This window comes from Orbicella franksi, chromosome 9, assembly GCF_964199315.1.
Source record: "Orbicella franksi chromosome 9, jaOrbFran1.1, whole genome shotgun sequence".
NCBI classification, from domain to species: domain Eukaryota; kingdom Metazoa; phylum Cnidaria; class Anthozoa; order Scleractinia; family Merulinidae; genus Orbicella; species Orbicella franksi.
In genome coordinates, this window is record NC_138153.1 from 19138536 (window position 1) to 19162222 (window position 23687).

General features: G+C 39.0%; 1 protein-coding gene and 1 long non-coding RNA gene across 6 annotated transcripts in view; one reads left to right on the forward strand and one right to left on the reverse strand.

Moving 5' to 3' along the window:
- Window positions 1–970: 970 nt before the first annotated feature.
- Window positions 971–23687, reverse strand: part of LOC145498217 (uncharacterized) — a 30111-nt gene continuing 7394 nt past the window's right edge. For both annotated transcript variants that reach the window (XM_081478114.1, XM_081478115.1), the window contains 3 exons: window positions 22728–22853; window positions 21631–22065; window positions 971–5667 (listed from right to left, as the gene is read on the reverse strand). In XM_081478114.1, the coding sequence (XP_081334240.1) occupies window positions 4253–5667; window positions 21631–22065; window positions 22728–22853 (1976 nt within the window). In that variant the 3' untranslated portion in view covers window positions 971–4252. The remainder of the gene's footprint in view (window positions 5668–21630; window positions 22066–22727; window positions 22854–23687) is intronic.
- LOC145498221 (uncharacterized) lies at window positions 12059–21533 on the forward strand. Of its 4 annotated transcripts, none has more exons than XR_014050837.1 (3): window positions 12059–13923; window positions 16568–18617; window positions 19062–21533. It is a non-coding gene; the product is annotated as an uncharacterized LOC145498221 (long non-coding RNA). The 4 variants fall into 4 exon arrangements; XR_014050836.1 differs by lacking the exon at window positions 12059–13923 and having other exon boundaries at window positions 16135–18617; window positions 19062–20156; window positions 20417–21533; XR_014050838.1 differs by lacking the exon at window positions 12059–13923 and having other exon boundaries at window positions 16135–16691; window positions 18490–18617.

Consider the following 23687-nt stretch of genomic DNA (forward strand, 5'->3'; position numbering starts at 1 on the left):
CATTAGTCACAAGCTAACGTGATGGCTGCAAAATAATAAACAATAGATGACTGTGAACCAAAAATAGTAAATTTTATAACAATTTTTGAGCTTCATACCAGTCATATAAAACAAATAGATTCCATGCTGCAGTGCATCTTTTAAACTGAAACTTTGCCTAAAGAACGCTTTTAGGGCGCTACTTTCGAAAATGTTATTCCGATTTTCTTAGAATTTAAAGTATTCGAGAAATTCACAAAAAACGAAAATACAGCTTTTTGCCTCATTAAATATGCAAAAAATATCTGGAAAGTTGACGAAGTTCTCGGTATTCGCATTGAAACAATTTACAAAACTAGAACACGGGGTAAACTTAGCATAGGAACTTTACCTTTCTTCTATCTAACAATAGGAAGTTTTAAATTTTTCAGGCATTTGGAAAGATTCCGTCCACCGTCGAAGAATCGCCTTTTCAAGCCCCTATGAAAACAACAAAAATTGCGTAGTTTTACGGGCTTAAAACGCGTCTTGGTATGTCCGATATGGAACTAAAACAAGTACTGTGCAAAAGAGTGTCGTTTCTACTATAATAATATGGAAAAAAAATTTCTGGGCAATTAAGGTTCACACAGGTAAAATGCAAAAGTTCGCAACAGTCTCTTCTCAAATTTGCGTAATACGGTATGTTCAAAGAACTCTATATTGTTGAGTTTTGTTCCATTTGTGGGCCATGCTTTGTGGGAAATATACAAAACGAGAGTTGATCCATGTCGTTATTACACCATCGTTTCATTATTTCACGCAAAGTACATAAAACTATAGAAAAAGCCCAAAATGTAAGTTCAAAGTCACGTAGACTAAACACGCTACATGTATTGCGTGACTGGCGTCACGTATTATATATTTTCAGTTACCTCCAACTGAAATTACTAACTAGATTATTGAGGTTTAGACAATTGCTTATAATAGAAACATATCAGGGTTTGTCTTTCCGTTTATATACACTCGATTAGCCTGCAAATATTCGAAAGGAGACTAGTCTTTTAAAGTAAATTTTAGTATGTGTCTCGATTTTGATCTTGATGGAAAACGAATTAATTAGATACACTAAACGAAACGAAGAGGTTTTATTAACGTGATCCAGCTAGACCAAGGAAGCAGGTTTTCTTGTAAAATAGAGTAAGACTGTTTGAAAACTATCCCGCGAGCTGACCTCAGTTGGAATTCGGCTTAGCCCAAACGTCGTGCTTCTGCCGTACCGACCTCCAATAAATTTTTCCTGGTAGTGGCAGTGACAAGAGAACAGCGGTGATTCCAAACGTCGAATTTAATCAGTCGCGCTGAAGATCGGAAGACGCTTGCTTTGCTGAAGGCCATTTTAAATGCTACAAACATTAGCAACGGCAGCTGATGCAGCAGGCTATGAATTCAGTTCGACACGGTAAGAGCACGCCGAAGCTAAGTCGCGCTGCACGGCATGCAAACTTTAGTCATCCCCCCCGGCGGGGGGGGGGGGAGGAAGACTCATATAAAAATAACGGGGCTGCTTGTCGTACAATTTAGGGGTTAATCCTCCAAAGGTCCACCGCGAGAGGTTTTGCAGTACCGTTTAGGGGATTGAGCCAAACTATGCGTTATGTAAACGGTTGACAGTTTAACCATCGATTTTTCCTCTTTCTTTATCATTTGAAAACTATTAAGGCTAAGTAATTGAAGACACCAACAACGACAAAAAAAAAGTCGTTAGAAATATATCGAGTAGTCATTCTATAAAGAGACTTTTCAATTTTTGTCAATTATGCAAATAAGTTCACCTAGCCTCAAAAAGGTTTGTATCTGCTGGCGCGCGTTCTTACTGCCCAGGTTGTTTGTTTCAAATACTGATTGAGGAAGACCAAAAGTTCCGTCAAAGTATTTATTTCCACTCGATATTGGGCAAACTAAGACGCGTTTTAAGCCCGTAAAATTACGCAATTTTTGCCGTTGCAATAGGGGCTTGAATTCTTCGACAGTCGACGGAACCCCTCAAAATTTAATTTAATGTAAAGCTTTCATATATGCTTAGTTTATCCGGTGTTCTAGTCTTGTAAATTGTTTCAATGCGAACACCAAGAACTTCGACTCAAGCGCGGAAGTAGCACGACGTCTGAAACCATGCATGCACTCAGTTCGGCAGGCTAAATTGAAGTCGGCGCGACTACTTATAGGGCGGCAGGCCTAATGCCGTTCCGTACGGCAGTAGCGCGACCTGGCTTCCAACGGCGTGCTGTTGCCATTCACGTGCCGAACTAAGCCCCTGCCCCCCCCCGCACTTTTTACTACGATGACATTTTATTTTGTTTCAGTATGAGGTACACATGAAGAAATAGGACTAGGCCGAATTCCAACCGAGGTCAGATCGCGGGATAGTTTTTAAACAGTCTTACTCTATTTTTCAAGAAAACCTGCTTCCTTGGTCTAGCTGGATCACGTTAATAAAACCTTTTCGTTTCATTTAGTGCATTTATTTAATTCGTTTCCCATCAAGATCAAAATCGAGACACATGGTTAAAAAATACTTTAAAAGACTAGTCTCCTTTCGAATATATATATTTGCAGACTAATCGAGTGTGTATAGTCGGGAAAGACAAACCCCAATATGTCTCTATTATAAGCAAGTGTCTAAATTAAACCTCAATAATCTAGGAATTCCAATTAATTAGAGCTAACTGAAAATATATATTAGGTGACGACAATCACGTAATAAATGTAGCGTGTTGAACTTATATTTTGGGCTTTTTCTATAGTTTTATGTACTTTGCGTGAAATAATGAAACGATGTTGTAATAACGACATGGATCAACTCTCGTTTTGTATATTTCCCACAAAGCATGGCCCACAAATGGAACAAAAACAGACTAGAGTGCTCAACAATAGAGTTCTTTGAACATACCGCATTATGCAAATTTGAGAAGAGACTGTCGCGAACTTTTGCATTTTACCTGTGTGAACCTTAATTGCCCAGAAATTTTTTTCCATATTATCATAGTAGAAACGACACTCTTTCGCACAGTACTTGTTTTAGTTCCATATCGGACATACCAAGATGCGTTTTACGCCCGTAAAACTACGCAATTTTTGCCGTTTTCGTAGGGGCTTGAAAAGGCAATTCTTCGACGGTCGACGAAACCCTTCAAAGTGCTTGAAAAATTTAAAACTTCCTATTGTTAGATAGAAGAAAGGTAAAGCTCTTATGCTAAGTTTACCTCGTGTTCTAGTTTTGTGAATTGTTTCAATGCGAATACCGTGAACTTTGTCAATTTTCCAGATATTTTTTGCATATTTAATGAGGCAAAAAGCTGTATTTTCGTTTTTTGTGAATTTTTCGAATACTTTAAATTCTAAGAAAATCGGAGTAATATTTTCGAAAGTAGCTCCCTAAAAGCGTTCTTCAGGCAAAGTTTCAGGATTTTCGATTTTTCGAACCTGGCCAGCCATTCTCGATATTTCCGGTCAGTGACTCTTAAGCAACGACGACGAAGACGGCGAGGACGAGGCCTAGTAAAAAAGGAAGTTATATTTTAGAAGCGAACTTCGCCATTGTCTTGATCTGTTAAGTACGCCAATGGCTCTAAAAACGTGCTTAAGTTAAATATGGAACGACGGCGTTCAATTCCAAAAGGAAATACGAAAATTAGCCGTCGTTGTCCACACGTTCCGTAGACGGCGCAGAACTGGGTCATTTCACGTTGTTGTTTTGCAGAGGACGGGAAGGAAATATACAAAGATTTAAAACGCACGTGCCCAGCTATTGTTTTGCTCATTAAACCTTTTGTTTGGTGACGTTCTCGTTGCCGTCGCTGTCGTGCTTTGCTTAAGCTCCCTAATAGATACATGTATCAGTAGACGTCAAAATGTGGTAAAAACATCAGTGAAACTCTCGCCTAATGGCTCGTGTGCCGGGTTTTGTTCCATAGGACTACGCCTAGTCAAAAATAAATATATATTTTCCTAGCGAAATTCGAAATTGTCTAGATTTGTTCAGTACGCCAATGGCTCTGAAAACATACTCACGCTAAATATGCAACGACATAGGCAGAACTTGGTTATTTCACGTTCTTGTTTGGAATAGGACGGTAAAGAAATGTACGAAGAATTTTAACGCACGTGCACAGCCGTTGTTTAGCTCATTAAAACTGTTGTTAAGCGACGTTTTCGTTGCCGTCAACATGCTCGGAGCTTTTTCAGCTGCGGATCAGTTTTACAATGCCTGCTGCAGGCTACCCAGGTCACGTTATACATCACCCAAGTTAATGTGAGAAGGCGCAACGTCTATATGCTCGGTTCCAAATTGTTTAAGCCTAACGTCTTCGGCGAGCAAATAATACTCCGCGGCCTGCTGCAGATTGCCCATGTCACGCTGTACAGCACCCAACTTAATGTACAAACGCGCAACGTCAATATGCCCGGGCCCAAGCGTTTTCAGTCTTATGTCTAGAGCACGTTCATAATACTCCTTGGCCTGCTGCAGGTTGCCCATGTCATGCTGTACAAGACCCAAGTTGTAGTACGTAGTCGCAACGTCAGTATGCTCGGGCCCAAGCTTTTTCAGTCCTATGTCTAGAGCACGTTCATAATACTCCTTGGCCTGCTGCAGGTTGCCCATGTCATGCTGTACAAGACCCAAGTTGTAGTACATAGTCGCAACGTCAGTATGCTCGGGCCCAAGCTTTTTCAGTCTAATGTCTAGAGCACGTTCATAATACTCCTTGGCCTGCTGCAGGTTGCCCATGTGATGCTGTACAAGACCCAAGTTGTAGTACATAGTCGCAACGTCAGTATGCTCGGGCCCAAGCTTTTTCAGTCTAATGTCTAGAGCACGTTCATAATACTCCTTGGCCTGCTGCAGGTTGCCCATGTCATGCTGTACAACACCCAAGTTGTTGTACGTAGTCGCAACGTCAGTATGCTCGGGCCCAAGCTTTTTCAGTCTAATGTCTAGAGCACGTTCATAATACTCCTTGGCCTGCTGCAGGTTGCCCATGTCATTCTGTACAACACCCAAGTTGTAGTACATAGTCGCAACGTCAGTATGCTCGGGCCCAAGCTTTTTCAGTCTAATGTCTAGAGCACGTTCATGATACTCCTTGGCCTGCTGCAGGTTGCCCATGTCATGCTGTACAACACCCAAGTTGTTGTACGTAGTCGCAAAGTGAGTATGCTCGGGCCCAAGCTTTTTCAGTCCTATGTCTAGAGCACGTTCATAATACTCCTTGGCCTGCTGCAGGTTGCCCATGTCATGCTGTACAACACCCAGGTTGTTGTACGTAGTCGCAACGTCAGTATGCTCGGGCCCAAGCGTTTTCAGTCTTATGTCTAGAGCACGTTCATAATACCCCTTGGCCTGCTGCAGGTTGCCCATGTGATGCTGTACAAGACCCAAGTTGTAGTACGTAGCCGCAACGTGAGTATGCTCGGGCCCAAGCTTTTTCAGTGCAATGTCTAGAGCACGTTCATGATACTCCTTGGCCTGCTGCAGGTTGCCCATGTCACGCTGTACAAGACCCAAGTTGTTGTACGTAGTCGCAACGTCAATATGCTCGGGCCCAAGCTTTTCCAGCTGTATGTCTAGAGCACGTTCAAAGTACTCCTTAGTTTGCTGTGGGTCAGCCATATTGAGCGCAAGTTGTGGTACTTCTTCAGAAGAACCTGTAGCAAAAGATTTTAATTTACAAAAAGAAGTAAAAATAGCACATTAACTTACCTCACTAACTACATGACCTGTAGTTAATTATACCATACCTTGGGTTTAAGGGTCTGGTTTTGGCTCAATTACTTTATTGGATTTTTTCAAGTCATCAGCTTGAATAACGGCCATATTTGTCACAAGGGAAACAAAAGTAAATATCAGTGAATCAGAGCAGCCATGGCCAAATTCATAAGTTATAAAGCAATTTTACTCTTAATTTTTCAGTTGTAGCACTACGTACGTACCAAGTGGAGTTTGTTTTTTTAAAATAATCCATAAAACGCCGGACACAGAAAAATGACCGGTCATCACACAACGATTGGCATTTAACTTTGCGAGAACACAAAATTTTACACTTTGCGCATTTCGCTATACATTAGGGTAACATTTCGCATGTTGAATGGCATGAATGCTGAACGTTTATTAGTCAAGATTTGGCTATCAATTTTGTAGGCATCTCGGTATAAAAAACCTGTTTCAGGACCTTTAAAACATTAAACACAGAATAGAAAACGACCCAAAAGATTTTCGGCCAAAGACAGCACAAAATATGGACAAAAAACTAGGTTCGAACTTTTTAACGGTTTCAAACAACATAAAAGTTACACATTGTTTACACAAAAATATATGAGGAACGTATCAAACTTTACTCATACTTCAACCTCAATTTTGCCCCGCACGAACGACTTCACTGTCGCAACTGAGACATGTTCTAAATCAGTTCATTCAAAATAAGTCCCGTTGTAAAAATCTACGTTGCTGGAAGCTTTGATTTAAAAGGGAGAAACGCCTAAATGCCTTGCTATACTGGAATAAAATAGTTACATTTTAAGGAAAAGAATAACAATATCAAAAAGAACACTGACTGCTTGGAATAACCTCTGGGGCTAGAGGCAACAGGCAGACAATAGGCCTTAAAAGGAAAGGTATATATCTTTCACTGAAGCACAATCTTTTTTCTGTAAGAACGTTTAATTTCCGACGAGGCTGAGCGTTGTTAGTTTTTTTGGGGGGGCATTTGCGCTTGAAACATTCTCGAGATGTTCTTTAGTTACCATTTCCATTCGTACTTAATTAAAAGTCTTAAGTAGTTTTCGCCATATTCGTGAATGAAAAAATACAGATAACCATTTAACCGAAGGCATTCTACAACGAACCAAGCGTCCGGTAAGACAAGCTCATTGTTTCTGTTCAAATTTGTCCCTAAAAGCATTTAGTTATTGGACTGACAAGACTAACTTTTACATTTTACCATAGGTCATACTGTTCTTTCAAAAAGTTGTCAAAATAAGCTTCCTATGCTGACTGTCTGTCTGGGGTGTTTTCTTGGCATTTTCTCAAAGTTTGAGTTGATCTCGGCGTTTTTATAAAAGAGGTCCTTACCAAAATACAACCGAGTCAATACGAAAAGTGCCAAAAAAGTCACATAAAATCTAGACGTTTTAAGCTTAGCCCTTCTGCAGTGGATCATGCATTCACATGGTTTTGGCTTCTTTGTCAACACTTGTAATTTTCGCAGTTTTCCCTAGTTTATGGTAATTTCGTACGATTTGTAATAGGCGAATTCCGATCTATATTAAAATTCTAACTTGGCTCTGAAGGATAAAACAAAAGAAATCACATCGGGGACGAGGGATGAATAATTAATTTTTTCTGTTTTATTCCCCTAGGCTTCGAAATTGGCCTATTTTAGTAGGTTCCCTTGGTGCCATTCATTAACCTCTTATCTTAATATGGTTTGTCGATCACTTCGATGTTAATGGAAATTATTGTAATTGTCTAAGTTTTCGTAAATTTCGTAAATTTGCAGTTTTCGGTAAATCTGCGAAGAGTACGAAAGTTGCAAAAAATACGAAAATAGCAAAAACTCTAAGAATAAAAAAATAAAAGTTTAGAAACAGCCCACTCAAAAAAGGTAAAAATTTTAAATTTCGTTATTGTGTTTAATACTGGATATTACCCAAATGAGAGGCCACCGGTGATGAAGGTTGGGATTATCACAGGAAAATGACCAAACAAATGAAACTCAAGGAAATGACCGATACTTAAAATGTAAACTGTAAGACATGGCTGTTTGTACTTGTTCACGCATAAAGACCGCAATTCGATGGAGAAAAAACTCTATAATAACATCATTCTAAGAGTTGAAAACAGTAAAACGTACCCACGTGTCTTTTGGTCTGCGCCAACCAAAAGACAAGTGGGCTCTGGGAACGATATTGCCATGTTTTAAACCAAGGCACGCATGCGCCGTGAAACCGGAACTCCTAAAATCTTGGAGTCTGGAAGTTGATTATTCCAGAGCTCCGTGTCTTGGCGCTGACCAAAAGACACGCGGGCTCTGGGAACGAGATTGATTTACGTGGGAAAACAAATTATATGTCTGAGACGTACAATACGTTTTACATTAACGGCATCCAGGTAAATACGAGATGTATAAAAATCGTTGTTGACAAAGAGCTGTGTGTGTCGTCTGATAGTCCAGTGGGGATTACGCAATTCACAAGTTACTTGTAATTAGTATTTATATATATAAATAAGTGATTACATTTTTAAAATTGGAAATATGTTTAATATTTGTTGTGTAATAGGTCTTATGCGCGATTACGTAACATGCTCAAAATTTCCCACCAAGCCTCGTTTGCGCGACATTTTCTCAAACCTTAGTTGCCTTCGTAATGTTTTCACGTGGGTATTCTTTTCATCATTGCTGCTTTGGGAATTAGTTCATAATAAAATTTAAAATTTGCATTCTCAAACCGAGGTTTGGTGGCGGTTTTAGCTAGTCTGATGTCATCACGCAACAACAACAACAACAACAACCATGTTATTTTCCTTAATACAGAGAATATCATACAGCAACAGAATACATTTAACTTAAATAAGCAAAAATACTACTCAAAATAGTGAGAACTAAACGAAAACGCATTAAACGTAAACGTATTAAACGCATAAGGGCTATTAAGTTAGTTTCATAAAATACGGACTTCTTTGAGTTGGAGGTCCAGGACTGTCATTAAGTTTTGAGTTACCTGTAGCCTTGTTCTCCACATCCGTAACAAACTTGTTGCTTTGTGGGTAAATTCTATGAACAACAGGCAATTTTACCGGTAGCATCAAGGGAAAGTAAGCATACTCAGATACAAGCAGAAAGAAACAACTTTCACAAGGCCGAACAACAAGACTCAGAATCTGTTAGGCAGTACTTCGCCAAGCTACAAAAGTTAGCGGAGTTTCTATCGTGAGGAAGTCATTCGTGATCAGTTTGTTTGTGGTTTGCGAGCAAAGTCAATTCAACGCAAGTTACTGGCTGAAGTTGTGTTGCCATTACCAATCGCAGTGGAAAAAGCCTGTGCCGCTGAATTAAGGGTAAAGGAAGCCTCGTGATTTCATGGTGACCCCCACGGCATTAACAAAGTGGTTAGAACGTTTCCCGAATGTTTCAGAAACGGTAAACAAATCATTCTACGGAAAATTATTTTCATCGGAAAGCTCAACGTCACGGATGGCAGAAGCTTGCTCACATCATTATGAAGTGCCCAGAGAAGCGTACTCAGCGGAAACCAAAAGGCAAAAGAGCAGATTATAAGAAAAAGGAGAAGAGCCCGGTGGAATCCATAACGTTAATGAGACGGAGACGATGGCCAAACCTGTTGATAAAACCACCTGGCATATGTTTTCCATGGTCGATTGTACCCGTGTAATAATTGATAGCTATTGATGAAAGTCCGTGAATATGCAGCTGGATATGGATGCCTAGGTGACGATCATTCCCAAGACTGTGTGGATTGATTTACTGTGAGCGAAGTACCTACAGAAAACTGACGTGAAATTGCGCAGTTATTTAGGCCACGAAGTTCCCGTTATTAGTCTAGCCTGTTATTGGGGAAGCCATGGTCCATCTGTCTTATGGTGATCAAGAAGCGTACCTTTCAGTTATTGCCACTGCAGGTGATGGGCGAGCACTTATGGTACGAAACTGGTTGCCTGTTCTTAAATTGGACTGGAAGCAGATCAAAAAGATGTCTCTGGAACCGGTTTACAAAGTTGAGACACTAGTTTCTAAGTAAGCACCACTGTTTGATGGGGGCCTGGGTACAATAAAGGAAGTGACCGCTCCTCTCAAGCTCAAAGAAAATGCCACCCAGCAATTCCTTAAGCCAAAACCATTTCCTTTTGCTCTGAAGGAGAAATTGCAGACGAGCTCAAGAGGCTGGAAAGAATCGTTGCGCTGGAGAAGGTAGAGTTTTCAGATTAGGCCACGCCTATCGTTCTAGTTCTAAAGCCAGATGGTACAGTGAGGATCTGTTGTGATTACAAGGTCACTATCAACCCTGTTATAGACGCACCCAAGTATCCCATGCCAACTACGGAAGAGCTATTTACGTCGTTGAATGGTGGTGAGAAGTTTTTGAAACTAGATCTGTCCTCGGCATATCACCAAGTGCTGTAAGATGAAGAATCCAGGCAGTATGTCACAATTAATACTCGTCTGGGACTGTTTCGTTACACGCGCTTACCGTTTGGAGTGGCGGCAAATCCGGCCATTTTCAAGCAAGCAATGGATTCTATCATGAGTGGCCTTAACGGAGTTGGTGGAATCCTGGATGTCCTGATTGTTACTGGGTCCAATGAAGAACAGCATCTTTGCAATTCTGAGAACACTCTGAAACACTTGGACAGTATGGGTGTGAAATTAAAGGGGTTAAAGTGCGTGTTTATGAAGACTTTATTTAAGTACTTCGCGTTTGTGGTGGATCGGAATGGAATTCACTTTTCGCCGCGCAAAATGCAAGCCATCCAAGAATTTCCTGAGCCGCAGAATGTAACGGAGCTGAAAACTTTCTTGGGGATGGTAAATTACCATCGTAAATTACTATCGTAAATTACTATTGTAAATTCATTCCTAACATGTCGACCGTTGTCAACCCACTGAATCACTTGTTGACTTTTTGATACACCCTGGGCATGAACAAATGCCTGTCGAAAAGCTTTCAAGAAGTTAAAAGAAGCGCTCCTCAGCCCACCATTATCGGCACACTATGATCCGAATCAACCAGTTCGGTTTGCGGTTGACGCATCATCACTCGGTTTGGGAGCTGTCCTATCGCACATCTTTGATGAAGTGCAAGAAAGACCAATCTCGTATGCATCCCTCAGTCTCTCAGCAAGTGCGCAGAATGATTTCATGTTCGAGAAAGAAGCTCTGCAATTGTCTTTGGTATTAAGAAATACCATCAGTACCTATTTGGAAGACGCTTTACATTGCTTACGGACCACAGACCTCTCACATTGTTGCTTGGCTATCCCTGTGCTGGCGGTGTCCCGCCTTCAACGTCAGGCTCTTCAGTTGTTGCTTATCAGTATGACATTGAATATTGAGCTTCCAAGGATCATGCCAGTGCCGATGCATTGTCTCGATTACCAAAAAGGACTGTGGAAGAACCGAATGAGTGAATATCGAGGCTGATCAAGTGAATCGCGTTCAAACGGAGCGAACACCAATTACAGCGTCGAACATCCGCGAGGACACACCATTCTTTCGCGCGCGATGTACAACATTTTGCACGGTTGGCCAGCAGAGGGTAACATCACCGAAGAGCTAAAGATTTATTACAGTAAACAAGACGAGTTTACCGTTGAAGATGGCTGTATCCTTCGTGGTACCCGAGTGGTTATTCCAATGAAATATCAGGCGGCTGTTTTGTTAGAGTTGCACTTGAATCATCCTGGGATGGTCTTCGCTACTGGGATTGTACATGCGCGTGTGGTGGCCAAGTCTGGATCAAGATGTGGACCAAACAGTACAAGACTGCTACGCCTGCCAAGCTAACCATTCTAAGAGCCCTCTTAAAGTCAGCAATCCTTAGATCTAGCCCACCCGGTAATGGGAGAGGATACACGTTGACTTTGCTGGTCCATTTAATGGTGAAATGTTTCTGCTCGTAGTAGATGCGAAATCTAAGTGGATTCAAGTTTTCCCAATTGAGTGCGAGAATGCGTACGAAACCACTGCGTCAGCCACTATTCGGGCTTTACGTTTCCTGTTTGCAAGTCATCATTTGCCTGGGGAGCTAATCTAGGATAATGGTCCGCAGTTCTTGACTCAAGAAATGAAGGACTAGAGCACGGCCATAATACTCCTTGGCCTGCTGCAGGTTGCCCATTTCACGCTGTACAACACCCAAATTATTGTACGTAGTTGCCACGTCAATATGCTTGGGCCCAAGCTTTTTCAGCTCTATGTCTAGAGCACGATCAAAGTACCCCTTAGTCTGCTGTAGTTCAGCCATATTGAACGCAAGTTGTGGTACTTCTTCAGAGGAACCTGTTGCAAAAGATTTTAATTTACAAAAAAGAAGAAGAAATAGCAACTATCATACCTTGGGGTCAAGGGTCTGGTTTTGCCACAATTACTTTATTGGAATTTTTTCAAGTTATCAGCCTGATTAACGGCCATATTTGTCACAAGGGAAACAAAAGTGAATATCAGTGAATCAAAGCAGCCATATATGGCCAAATTCGTAAGTTATATAGCTATTTTACTCTTAATTTTTCAGTTGTAGCGCTACGTACGTACCAAGTGGAGTTTATTTTTTTGAAATTATCCATAAAACGACAAGGAAAAATGACGGTCATCACATCGCGATTGGCATTTCACTTTGCTAGAACACAAAATTTTACACTTTGCGCTTTTCGCTATACATAGGGTAACATAGCTGGGAATCTTTCTCAAGTTGAATGGCATTAACGCTGAACGTTTATTAGTCAAGATTTGGCTATCATTTTTCCATGCACCTCGGTATAGACAACTTATTGTTTCAGCGCCTTTAAAATGTTCAACACAGAATACAACACGACCCAAAAGATCTTCGGCCAAAGACAGCACAAAATATGGACAAAAAACTTCGAAATTTTTAACGGTTTCAAACATCAGAAAAGTTACACATTGTTTACACAAAAATACATCAGGAACATATCAAACTTTACCCGCACTTCAACCTCGAGTTTGTCGCGTACAAACGACCTCACTGTCACAACTGAGACATGTTCTAAATCAGTTCATTCAAAATAAGTCCTGTTTTAAAAATCTATTTTGCTGCAAGCTTTGATTTAAAAGGGAGGAATGTCCAAATGCCTTGCTGTACTTAAATAGTCACATTTTAAGGAAAAGAATAATAATATTAAAAAGAACACAGACTGCCTGGAATAACCACTGGGACTAGAGGCAACAAGCAGCCAATAGGCCTTAAAAACGATAGGTATATATCTTTCACTAGAGCACAATCTTTTTTCTGTAAGAAAGTCTAATTTCCGACCGAGACTGAACGTTCTTAGTCTTTTGGGGAGCCATTTAATCCTCAAGTCACTTGAGTTTACGGTAAATTTCGTATGATTCGTAATTTTAGTAGCGGAGCCCCGGCGGAGCCCCATACCCATATAGGGAAGAAAAGGAAACCCATGAATTGATTTTCTCATGGTTATCATGGCTAGCGGTATTGCTCGTGGGCGCGTACGCACGACGGCGACGACGACGACGACGGAGTCGCGCAAGATGGCGGCCATACTCCAGCTAATAGGTTGACAGAGACATGCACCCTCAGTTGGTAGCGGGTGAATGCCATTTTTCTTGGCGGAATTTTTAAAGAAAAACGATAGCGGAGGTTGATTTAATATTTTTAAGACAGGGTTGCGCTGAAGCAAAAGACAGAAAGCACGAATTAACAGGCAAAGAAGTAGCGAAGAAGATCGTGAAAAAGACTGAGCGGGCCAGCGCTGGGGAAGGAGGCGAAACAGTACTGAACAATGCCGTGAATTATAGCTAGTCAAGGGCTAGAGAAAGGAGGTGAAATAATACCGAACAATGCCGTGAACCAAAGCTAACGAGGGCTATAGAAAGGAGGCGAAAGTACCCGACAAATTGATTCAGAAGACTGCCGAACTCCCCATGGCCAAGTTCAAAATTCGCGCGAACGTGATGCTGTGCAGCCGTGCAAGAAAATTCAAAAGTCACCTGATTTGGTCAAGTGATGAACATTAGAGAAATCGAACGTACCCGAGTGTTTTAGAGAAATTGCAAAACAGTAAACGTAGCGGAAAGAAGTGGTTGATTCGTTGATCTATCGAAAATATAACTTCAGTTTAGTCTTCACAACTTTTGCTGCAAGTTTCTGCCTGGAAGATTTACACTGGCCGAACTGAATTGCCAACTTGCGGTAAGTGACTTTTGTTGTTGCGTTTGGTATGAAAATTAACAAGTTTCCTCGGCGATATAAGCTTATTTTCAATTGGAACCATTAAAAGTCTTCCTTATTTGAAGCCATGCTGTAAGAGATTTTAAAAATTGCATCGTTTTAATTTCGCTCGTCTCTAAACAATAACACGTGGGTAGCTTTGGAGGTTGCTGTAAGTTGTAAACAAATTATGTTTTCTATCGATTTTCGTCGTCAATTTAAGCTTATAATCTCACATCTAAAAATAAGCTTAACCAAAATCGTACTTATAAACACGGCCGGGCGAGTTTTGAAGTTTTCTCTGATTTAGTTAGCACTGCCGCTTCGTAGACTGCTAAAATTTGTTCTTCTGTTGTTGAAAACTGAACCAAGAAAGGTCTACACACCATTTTAAGCCGAAGCGAACAGGATTTGCTAAATTTACTTTTGTTCCTATGTGAATATTTGCATATTGTGATTACAAAGTATGGAGATTTCCTCGTTTTGTTAGTTCAATTTATTCGGTTTGGCGAAATGCTTTTGTGAATTCCGAAGTTAAATTGGTTGAAGACTGGTAAAGCTACTGCCAATAAAATGACTGCATAGCTAAATTAAGCCGTCGGCAAAAATACAGACTCTCCGTAATATTCAAATTTAAGCGTGAATAATTTTTCAACTTTAACACCGCAAGCTTAAACGAATTATCTTTATCCTCTCTTTTATTCGGTCACCGTTCATTGAAAAGGGATTTGCTGTTGACACTCGAGCTCAGATGTAGTGATATGCATCTTGTGTTTATAATGTAGATTTCCTCGTTTTATTTTGTTGTCTGTCCAATTAGTTCGGTTTAGTGAAATGCTTATATAGTCCAAAATGTCGAGTAGACGATTATGCATGGCAATCCTGTCTGCAAATAAAGCTCTGCTTTGATTTTGATTGGCTATTTCATGTTATTTGTGCCATTGCTTTTGGTTGGGGGTACATGGACCGTATTTTGTTAATAAGAGGTTATTCCCCAATGCGGTATTTACACTTAATATGGAAATGTTCCAAAAAAGTGAGATAGTACTAATTAACTCGGTAAATTGAACAGTGTAATAGAAGTTCTTGCCCTGACCATTTCTCAGTAATAAGAATAACTTTTACATACATATATACACAATTTAGTTGGAGAGAGCGTTCTCCTATCTCCACTCTCTCTCTCTTTGCTCTCTTCTTCACACTAATTTTTTATTTACTAACTTATTAAATGAATGTCACTGACTGTTTTCTTTGTTGTGCATGCATACTTTTTTGCTGGGCGAAGAAAGTTTCAGTTTCTTCCTGGCTGTACAGTTTCCTTTCTCCTGTCCTGTACCAATTTGTTTGTGATATAACTTTGTGAATTCTCTATTCTCCTTAAATTTTATCTCATCAGGTTGATAGAATGCACTCTCAGAGTGTTCCATCATTGTCTTCAGTCGCTACAATTTTCCGGAAAAAAGCAATGGTTTTCGTAATATCCTTTTACTTTGTGTTACGACTTTTTAGCATGCCTGTAATTGGCCCATGGGCATTACGGGAGAATAATTTTCAAGTAAAGAATTACATTCGTTTTAGTGTTGAGTATTTTAAATTGTTATGAATTAGGCATTTCTTTTTATTTTTTATATTTTTTATTTTAGTCGCACGCAATGTTTTATGGTTTTACCGAGGTATACCATGTAAATGTAAATAATGCACTGGAATTGGTCAATCAGAGTGTGCATTATATCGGCTTTAAACACAAACCACATATTATAAATGACTCATATGTAAATGATATTTTTATTACAGAGAACTGGACAGGGCAAGAACTTCTCCTTCTTTTGTGAATTTATATATTAATTCCTCTCAGTGCTGTCAAAATGTCTCAGGAACCTTCATTTCTGATAATCTATTATTTTCCACCATACCTACAGCACAGAAGCTCACCAAATCCTAACTGATAACTAACATGTGTGTATCTGTAGCCTTTGCTGTGTGCTACATGTATATTCTGTTATCCTGCCTTAACTGCTAGGAAAAATTTTGGCAGAGCTGTTTCAACAGTTTCACTTAAATTGATTTCCAGTAACAGCGCTACATGTAGCAGTGTTATTGAGTGTGAACTTTATGGAGGATTTTAAATTTTTATTTTTTTATGATTACAGACGACAACAAAATATACATGTGTATACATAACCTGATGTTGGTGTAATGGTTACAAACCGTAGTTCATAATAGTCATCCTATTACAGGTAAGGGGGAAAAGTTCAGAGAGTTTAGAACATTTCTTCCCCCAGCACACCTTCTGTCTATAGGTGCAATAATTGAGAGGTTATATATATGTACGAAGAGTAATGTAAAGTTACTGTATAAACTTAGCATTAAAATCTGACATTTGAATGCCTCCTTTGCTAAAATTAGTCATGATTTAATTGTTATCACTCCCCGTGAATTCATAGAGATTCCAGAGGCAAATTATAACCTAATGTGGAAGTCCTGTCTTCAAGTGAGGGAAAATGACACAAAAGAGTTACAATGAAAGTAAAGAGAATTGTGAATGTTGATATGGTGTACATTATACATCATGTAAAGGTATTTGGTGAGTGCCAAAGGCATAACATTTCATGTATTGCTTTTTCAGGACAAATTATATAACAGTGACGTTTTAAAAGGTGTGATCAGAAAAATAATGAGCACATTGTCCAGGCAGCATCAGTTTATGGACAGCATATGCAGACAGTAAGAGGAACTGTAAGCACTACCATGTAAGTTAGTTTTATGCTTATGACTTCTTGTTCTTGAATTTTGTGTCATTTCATCACAAGAATAGGTAACGAAAGATGCAATAGTTGTTGCAATATATTTTTGAAGGAAAACTTATAAGTCTGCCTATGCTGGATAACAGCCATGTGTAAACTGAATGTGAAGCAAACAATATGTTAAATATGGGGCAACCCTAAAACCCAGAAACCGGAATCCGGAATCTGGAACCAAAAACCGGAATCCAGAAACTGGAAACCAGAATCCGCAAATCAAAGAAAATAAGTTCTTCAAATACGCGAAAATTGTTTTGCTTAGCTTTTCGACTGTAAAAGTAAGCTGCCAAGTAAAAAGGACCTCAAACTTAACCTTTTTTGAAACAAAAATTCCCCGTCTGTTGAAATTGTGCAACCGTTATTTTTAGTGAGGGCTATGATTACGAGAATCTCAGTAAAGTGCGTCTTAATTTTATTCCAAGCACCTCGAGAGTGTCTAAAATAAGCTTGCTGGTAATTGCCATTTTGTTTAATAAGTGATCTTCAATTTACCGGAAGTATAAATTTATCCTTTATGTCTAGTACATACTGAACAAGATAGAAAATGTCATAGAGAACAGGATATCCATCAGTAGCAGCCCCCTGTACATTGACGGTCACGCCCCCCAATTTCGAAGTCCAAGGGCTAACCCGTCTGGTCTAAATATGAAATGTGATTTTTCCAACAGATACGAGACCAATTCCAGATTAACACAATTTCCACACTGATACTGTGACAAATCAGCATTTCATATTCTTGGCGGCCATCATATTAAAACAATTTGTAGAAATGTTGCACACTTTAATACTTCCATCTGCTTCTCACTTGCTGACAGATCAGACCACATGCTGTTCAAAGATGCTAAAAGACTGCCAGAAACTCACTGCAATAGCCTATAATAGCTTGTTGTTAATGTGCTGCTCACCAGTCTTCTCAGAGCAATTTGATCTAGACAAGAACCGGGCTCTCACCAGGGCCAGCTTGAACAAAAGATGGGTAACTTAGCCTATGAGCAGGCTCTCGTGTTTGGGCTGGGGGTGTGAGTGGCAAGGCCACATGAAGGCTCTTGGTGACATGCCAATGCAGAAAAACACTAGACACCTATTTAGCCTGCTCAGACAATAGAGACAGATACTAGAGCCTGCTTGCAGGCTATGAGTAACTCTATCCACCCAAAAAATCAGTAACCCTGACTGGATAGTGATGTACCCAATGAATAGCTTTATGCAGCTTTTGAACAACGGGGCCAGATATATAGCTAAGGGTTCTTCAGAACTAGTCAATAATTTTTTAGCAATTACAGTCTGTGGCTGAAGTAAAGCCAAGAAAATAAATAACAACAAAATGATTTTTGCTCATATTTATTTATTAGACATTGCTGAAGTGAATTATTCCTATCATCATTCATAATATCTGGATTTCAGATTCTGGTTTTGGTTCTGGATTCTGGATTCCAGATTCTGGATTCCGGATTTCGGTTTCCAAATTCAGTGTTTTAGGGTTGCCCCAGATGATGTATGTGCATATGTTAATCTTGAATAGTCTGAAATTTCAGAGAGTTTAAAAATATCATATCATATCTGTGATGGTTCTGAGGTGGAGGGCTGTTACATGTACATGTAAATGTCTCATGCACGATTTTTCACTCATTATGATTCAGGTGCAAATAGTTTCTGTATCTGTTGATGTGCAACAATCTACACCAATATTTCAACCTAATAATGTACAGCTTATATTAATTAACCAAATTATGCTGTTTGTTTTTAGTTGGCCAGTGCTACTACATAGTAATGTGATGTTGAAGTGCACAAATTTACAAACATGCCCAGTGTCAACTTGTCAAATACATGTATATGAACTGGCCAGACAGTGTAGATTACAAAATTCTCTGAAAGGTAAGATGTTTCTTAAACATTATTTTGTAATTAATGATTTCTCAGACATTGTTTTCTTCAAGAAAAGATTCATACCCCACATGGAGGTTTTTTCTCTATTAGAGCTCTTGATTCCTGATACTTTAATTTGGAATTTCTAAAGGCTGGCCGTGAATGGGTGTTGGGTGTGAATATCTTCTGGAACTGCACATTCATTCATTGAGTAAGCAAGAACATCAGTATTTATCCTGACAAACTCTGATTTTCTTCTGGAAGCTGAACTCATATACAGTTGTACAGTTATATGTACAACCAAACAGCCTGGATGACCCTGTGATTGGGACTCACAGTGCACATTGTTGTAACCCTCAATGTTCCAGTTGCTTGTTTGAAGCAAATTGCATTTGCACTCGAAAGCAAGTGGCGAAGTTCATAACAGTTATGTAAGTTTGCTTTGTATCTCAGGGCAGAGCCTGCCACAGTGAAAGTTGGAGTACCTGGACCCCCTAGCATTTGATTCACTACTAACACTCAGTAAACAGCTAACAGTGAAGTACACTGTATATCAAAGAAAGGAATTACATGCCTGTTCCTGTCAGTCAATATATGAACAGGTTACAGATGGGGAGCCTGTATTAAAACATCAAAGATTTTCAAAGCAACCATGGCCTGGTGAGATATTTCTGAGGTAATATAAATTTAAGGTCCTTATGATTGCTTATAGGCATTGATTTTTATTGTAAACAATATCTTACTGAGTGTATTTTTCTTGTGTGCTAATTCTTGGAGAACACAGAGGTCACTGTTATGACAGAGATATTAATTTGTGAAAAGTTCTATAAACAAATGCATCTGGGAACAAATTAATTTATCATGGATGCAGCTTCTGAGAGATCCCCAATATTAATGGAACATACACTGTTCATACAGTACATGTAAAAGAGTTTAGTAATTCATTACTTATGATTGTAATGCTTTGTTTGGTTTCTCTGTATTTACAGACAACTTGATGGGATTATAAATTCTGCACCAAGTTCATTGAATAAACTGACTTGGAGGTTCAGTTCTGCAACCCATCCTGTTTGTAGTAATATCATAGCTGCAACATTGTGACAGATACACTGCATTACATTATTAAGAAACACATATTAACTAATTATTTTTAAGTGCCTGTTAATTTAATCAGTTTTTCTTAGAGATAATTTACTCATGGTTTATTTAAATAATTGGCTTTTTGGCTTTAAAATGATATTTATTGAGCTTTTAAATCAATTTTGTGATAATCTGCATTGGACATGGCATAAATTGATATTTTGCCAACATGAAATGGAGAACTGGGTCTTAAGCAAAGTTGCAGGATTAGCATTTTTGTAGAAAGAAAGGGTTGAGAAATTTGTGACATTCTACAGACAGCCTTGCCATTCGCAATGTCCGATAAGGTTAATTTGTTCCATTCTGTTGTAGAAATAGTGTTCTCTAATTTATAAATTATTTCAATCCGTTGTTTAAACGATTGCCTTATAACCCCATGTCTGGCTTTGGTGCATGTAGGATATTGATGTATTTTTTTATCCATTTTGCTGTAAATTATCTTAATTGATGTGTCAATCAAAACATATCTTGGATATGCTGGGCTCTTCTGACAAATGTACCTATGCCTCATAACCTTTGAGTGCATTTGGTTGTGTAGTGCAGACACAATACATGTACATAATATAACTTCCTCTTAGCTCACTGATAATTCTTGGTATAATTTAATCATAGCAAAATTAATCAATGGAACCCAATCGCAGCTCTAGTAGTCCACAATGCCAGTCGAGAAAAAGAACAAATCACATTGAAATTGAATAATAAAATTATTATTAGAAGCCTATGCAAGTATTCATGATCAGCAAAAAAAAAAAATATCGTAATTACCATTCATGCGAGGGTGATTTGTTGCAAACCCTTCCAGCAGGAGGAGACTCCATACAATAGTGAAGATGGCTAAATGTATCTTTGGGGACAAGTTAGAAAACAAAACTTTCCAACTTTTCACATATGTATACTGTTTTGGTATTTTTGTGAGATTTCATTTGGTAGAGATTCAGGGACTGAGTATATTGTAACCACTGCATTTCAATCAGTCCCCACAACAAAAAAATGTGTAAACTTCTTTTGTGTGGGAGTCCCCATGTTAACTAAGGAAGAATATAATGATTAATAACAATGCCTTGTCTTTCTGAATAAGGTAGGAAAGAACAAGAAATGCCACCAAAAAGCACAGAAGACAGTTCTGTTATGTGATCAAGATTTTTGGTAGCTTCCCAGAAATCCTTGAAATCGTGGCTCTATATTTCATAATCACACCATCTTACACCTCGATCTGCTGATGTAATACTAGTTCCGGCTGAAACTATTAAATCATTCACAATTTACCTCATACATGTTGGATTATTTTCATTAGTAACAACATTCCGAAAAATAACTGAGGAGCTCCGCTTTTGGGCTGGCCTAAATCTATATATTAGATTAGTTTAATTGCATGTTAACGTGAATTATTGCAATTTCTCAGTGTCCGTGAATTTTGTAAAATTTGTGATTTTCGGAGATTTCTTTTTAAAGTTTTAAATTAAATTTTCGATTTTCGTCGAGTTTTCGAGATTTCTCTATTTTTTTTTGCGACTTTCGTAATTTCGTGGATGCCGTTTGGGGACTTCCTTACGAGTTTAGCGATCTTTTCCTATTTTCGTTTATCTCGCAGTGTTTGCAAACGGCCTACTAAAAAAGGTAAAATTCTAAATTTTCGTTACTTCGTTTAATCCTGGACATTACCCAAATGAAAGACCACTGATGAGAGTTGGGATCATTACAGGAAGATGACCAAACAAATTAAACACAAGGAAATGACCGAAACTTAAAACCAACATGCATGGCTGTTTGTATTTGTTCCTTCATAAGGACTCCAATTCGATGAAAAAACAAACAAACAAACAAACAAACAAACAAACTCTATAATAACATCGTTCTAATAGTTGAAAAGAATAAAACGTACCTGAAACTTCCATTAAAGACAATTTGCAAGCCAAGTAGTCTTCTTCCATCATAGTGGTTACTAACTTTATAGTCTCCATACCAAGCGCGTCCTTAACCTTCTCTGTAATGAGGCACTTCTCGGCTTCTGCATTGAGGCGACCAGAGCAATAATCCTCCCACAGGCCTTCAAGAATCTCCAGGCTACGGCACTTGACGGTTGTTTTGATGCTACTCCTCTCAAAGGTTACATTCCATAGATAAAGTTTTCCTACTAAGTATGCGTGATAAGCTTCTAGTCCTTCAAGAGAGGAGAGATCAAATGTTCCCCTCATGACCACGTCAACAGCCGTCTGTGCCATGTATCTGTTCACCCTTTCACTTTGTTCTTGAGGATCTTGCTCCTCTGAGTTTCTGCTGGTGGCACTAACACAGTGAATCTTCCAAGACAACATACCTAATAAAGAAATAGTTCGTCATCTTGCAGGATAGTATTTTGCCGTTCAATTGTTATTATTGTTAATTGTATTTGTTTGTCTGTACTACATGGATTTCTTGTGACTGTTTCAACAACTATCGATCCATCAATCAATGGATTAATGGGTGGGTTTGTTGAGAGGGTGAGAGGGTGGGAGGATGGATGGAACACTTTTATTATTTTCCTGATTAAAATCAGGGGAGCATTCTTCATTCTTCTACTGTGAGCTAATCTGTTTGTCGCTTGATTACAAAATGTAGTTGAGTGGATTCACAAATGAGTTCGTCTGTCTTATGCGCCTTGTATTTACCATATTTACCTTATGCATCTCGTATTTACGTCTTAGACGTATAATGCGTCTGTTTTATCAGTCTTCCAGACAAATAAAACTGTTAAGTTCTTCTGAAGTTTACTGCGTCTCACTTTCCGTATTTACTATGAGGCATAATACGCATGAGAAGAATTACTCGCCTGTCTGGGTAAATACGACCAATGTCTAATCATTACACCACAGGAAAAAAAAAACAAAGACAGACTATTATGGTGAAAAGTGAAAAAAGTAAAGACTCCAATATATAACTAAACGTTGTTCAATTTACTACAAAAGCCTCAACACAATCATCTTCGGCAATTATAAATACCTCGTTCACGGCTTTTCCGTTTTGGACCACTTCTCACTCCACTGGAGTCTCTGTTGTAATGTGTTCTTGAAGTAACACCAGAGACTTCTCCTGTTACTGTTCCTTCTGGTACTGGATCAGCGGGTGCTATAAAGACATGCAATAACGACTTTAACCAAATGAACCATGAAAGAGACAAAACTCTTGGGTTCCAGTGGATATATTGTGAGTCAGATTTAGCTATCCAGGTTTAAAGCATGAACAATTCTCATACTCTCCCGTAAATACAAGGGCGTAGCCAGGATTTTTCAAAGGGGGGTCACACTGTGTCAAAGTGAGGGTACTCACCAGATCGTCATGGCGTTTTCGCCACCCGTTGTAAGTGTTTGCTTCAAAAAGGCTTACAAAACGGGGGGGGGGGGGTGATCACGGGCACCCCAGGACCCCCTAGCTACGCCCTTGCATTATCATTCTGTGATGTAGTCTGGGAATGTCAACCTTAATTTAAACATCTTTGTACAAGTACACAAAATCAAAATTACTGTCAACTCTACCCACTACACAGCGTGGAAAGAAATGTTTCATTTGATATCAGCAAAGTAGTTTTTTTACCAAGGATGACCTCTCATGATACGTAAATACTGCGTAACTATAAAACTCATTCTTTACATTAATTTACAGCTTTGAAATGAATTTAGCCTGTTACTAGCGAGGAAAATGGTCTCTTTCAGCAGATGAGTCCTGACATTGCCATGCCTAATGAATTCAATTTGTCTGAATGTTTCTGCTATTCAGTGTCCAAGCCACAAAGTAGTCCTTAAATTGACCACAGAGCATTTCAGTGAGAATTTTTTAGTCATGTGATCAGGTGTTTCTATGGCAACCATGTTTTCAAAGGATGTCTTACCTGAACATAACGTTTTATATTTCCTGTGGTAGTGAAATTCTGGGTACAAGGATTAATTTATGCCAAAATCATCA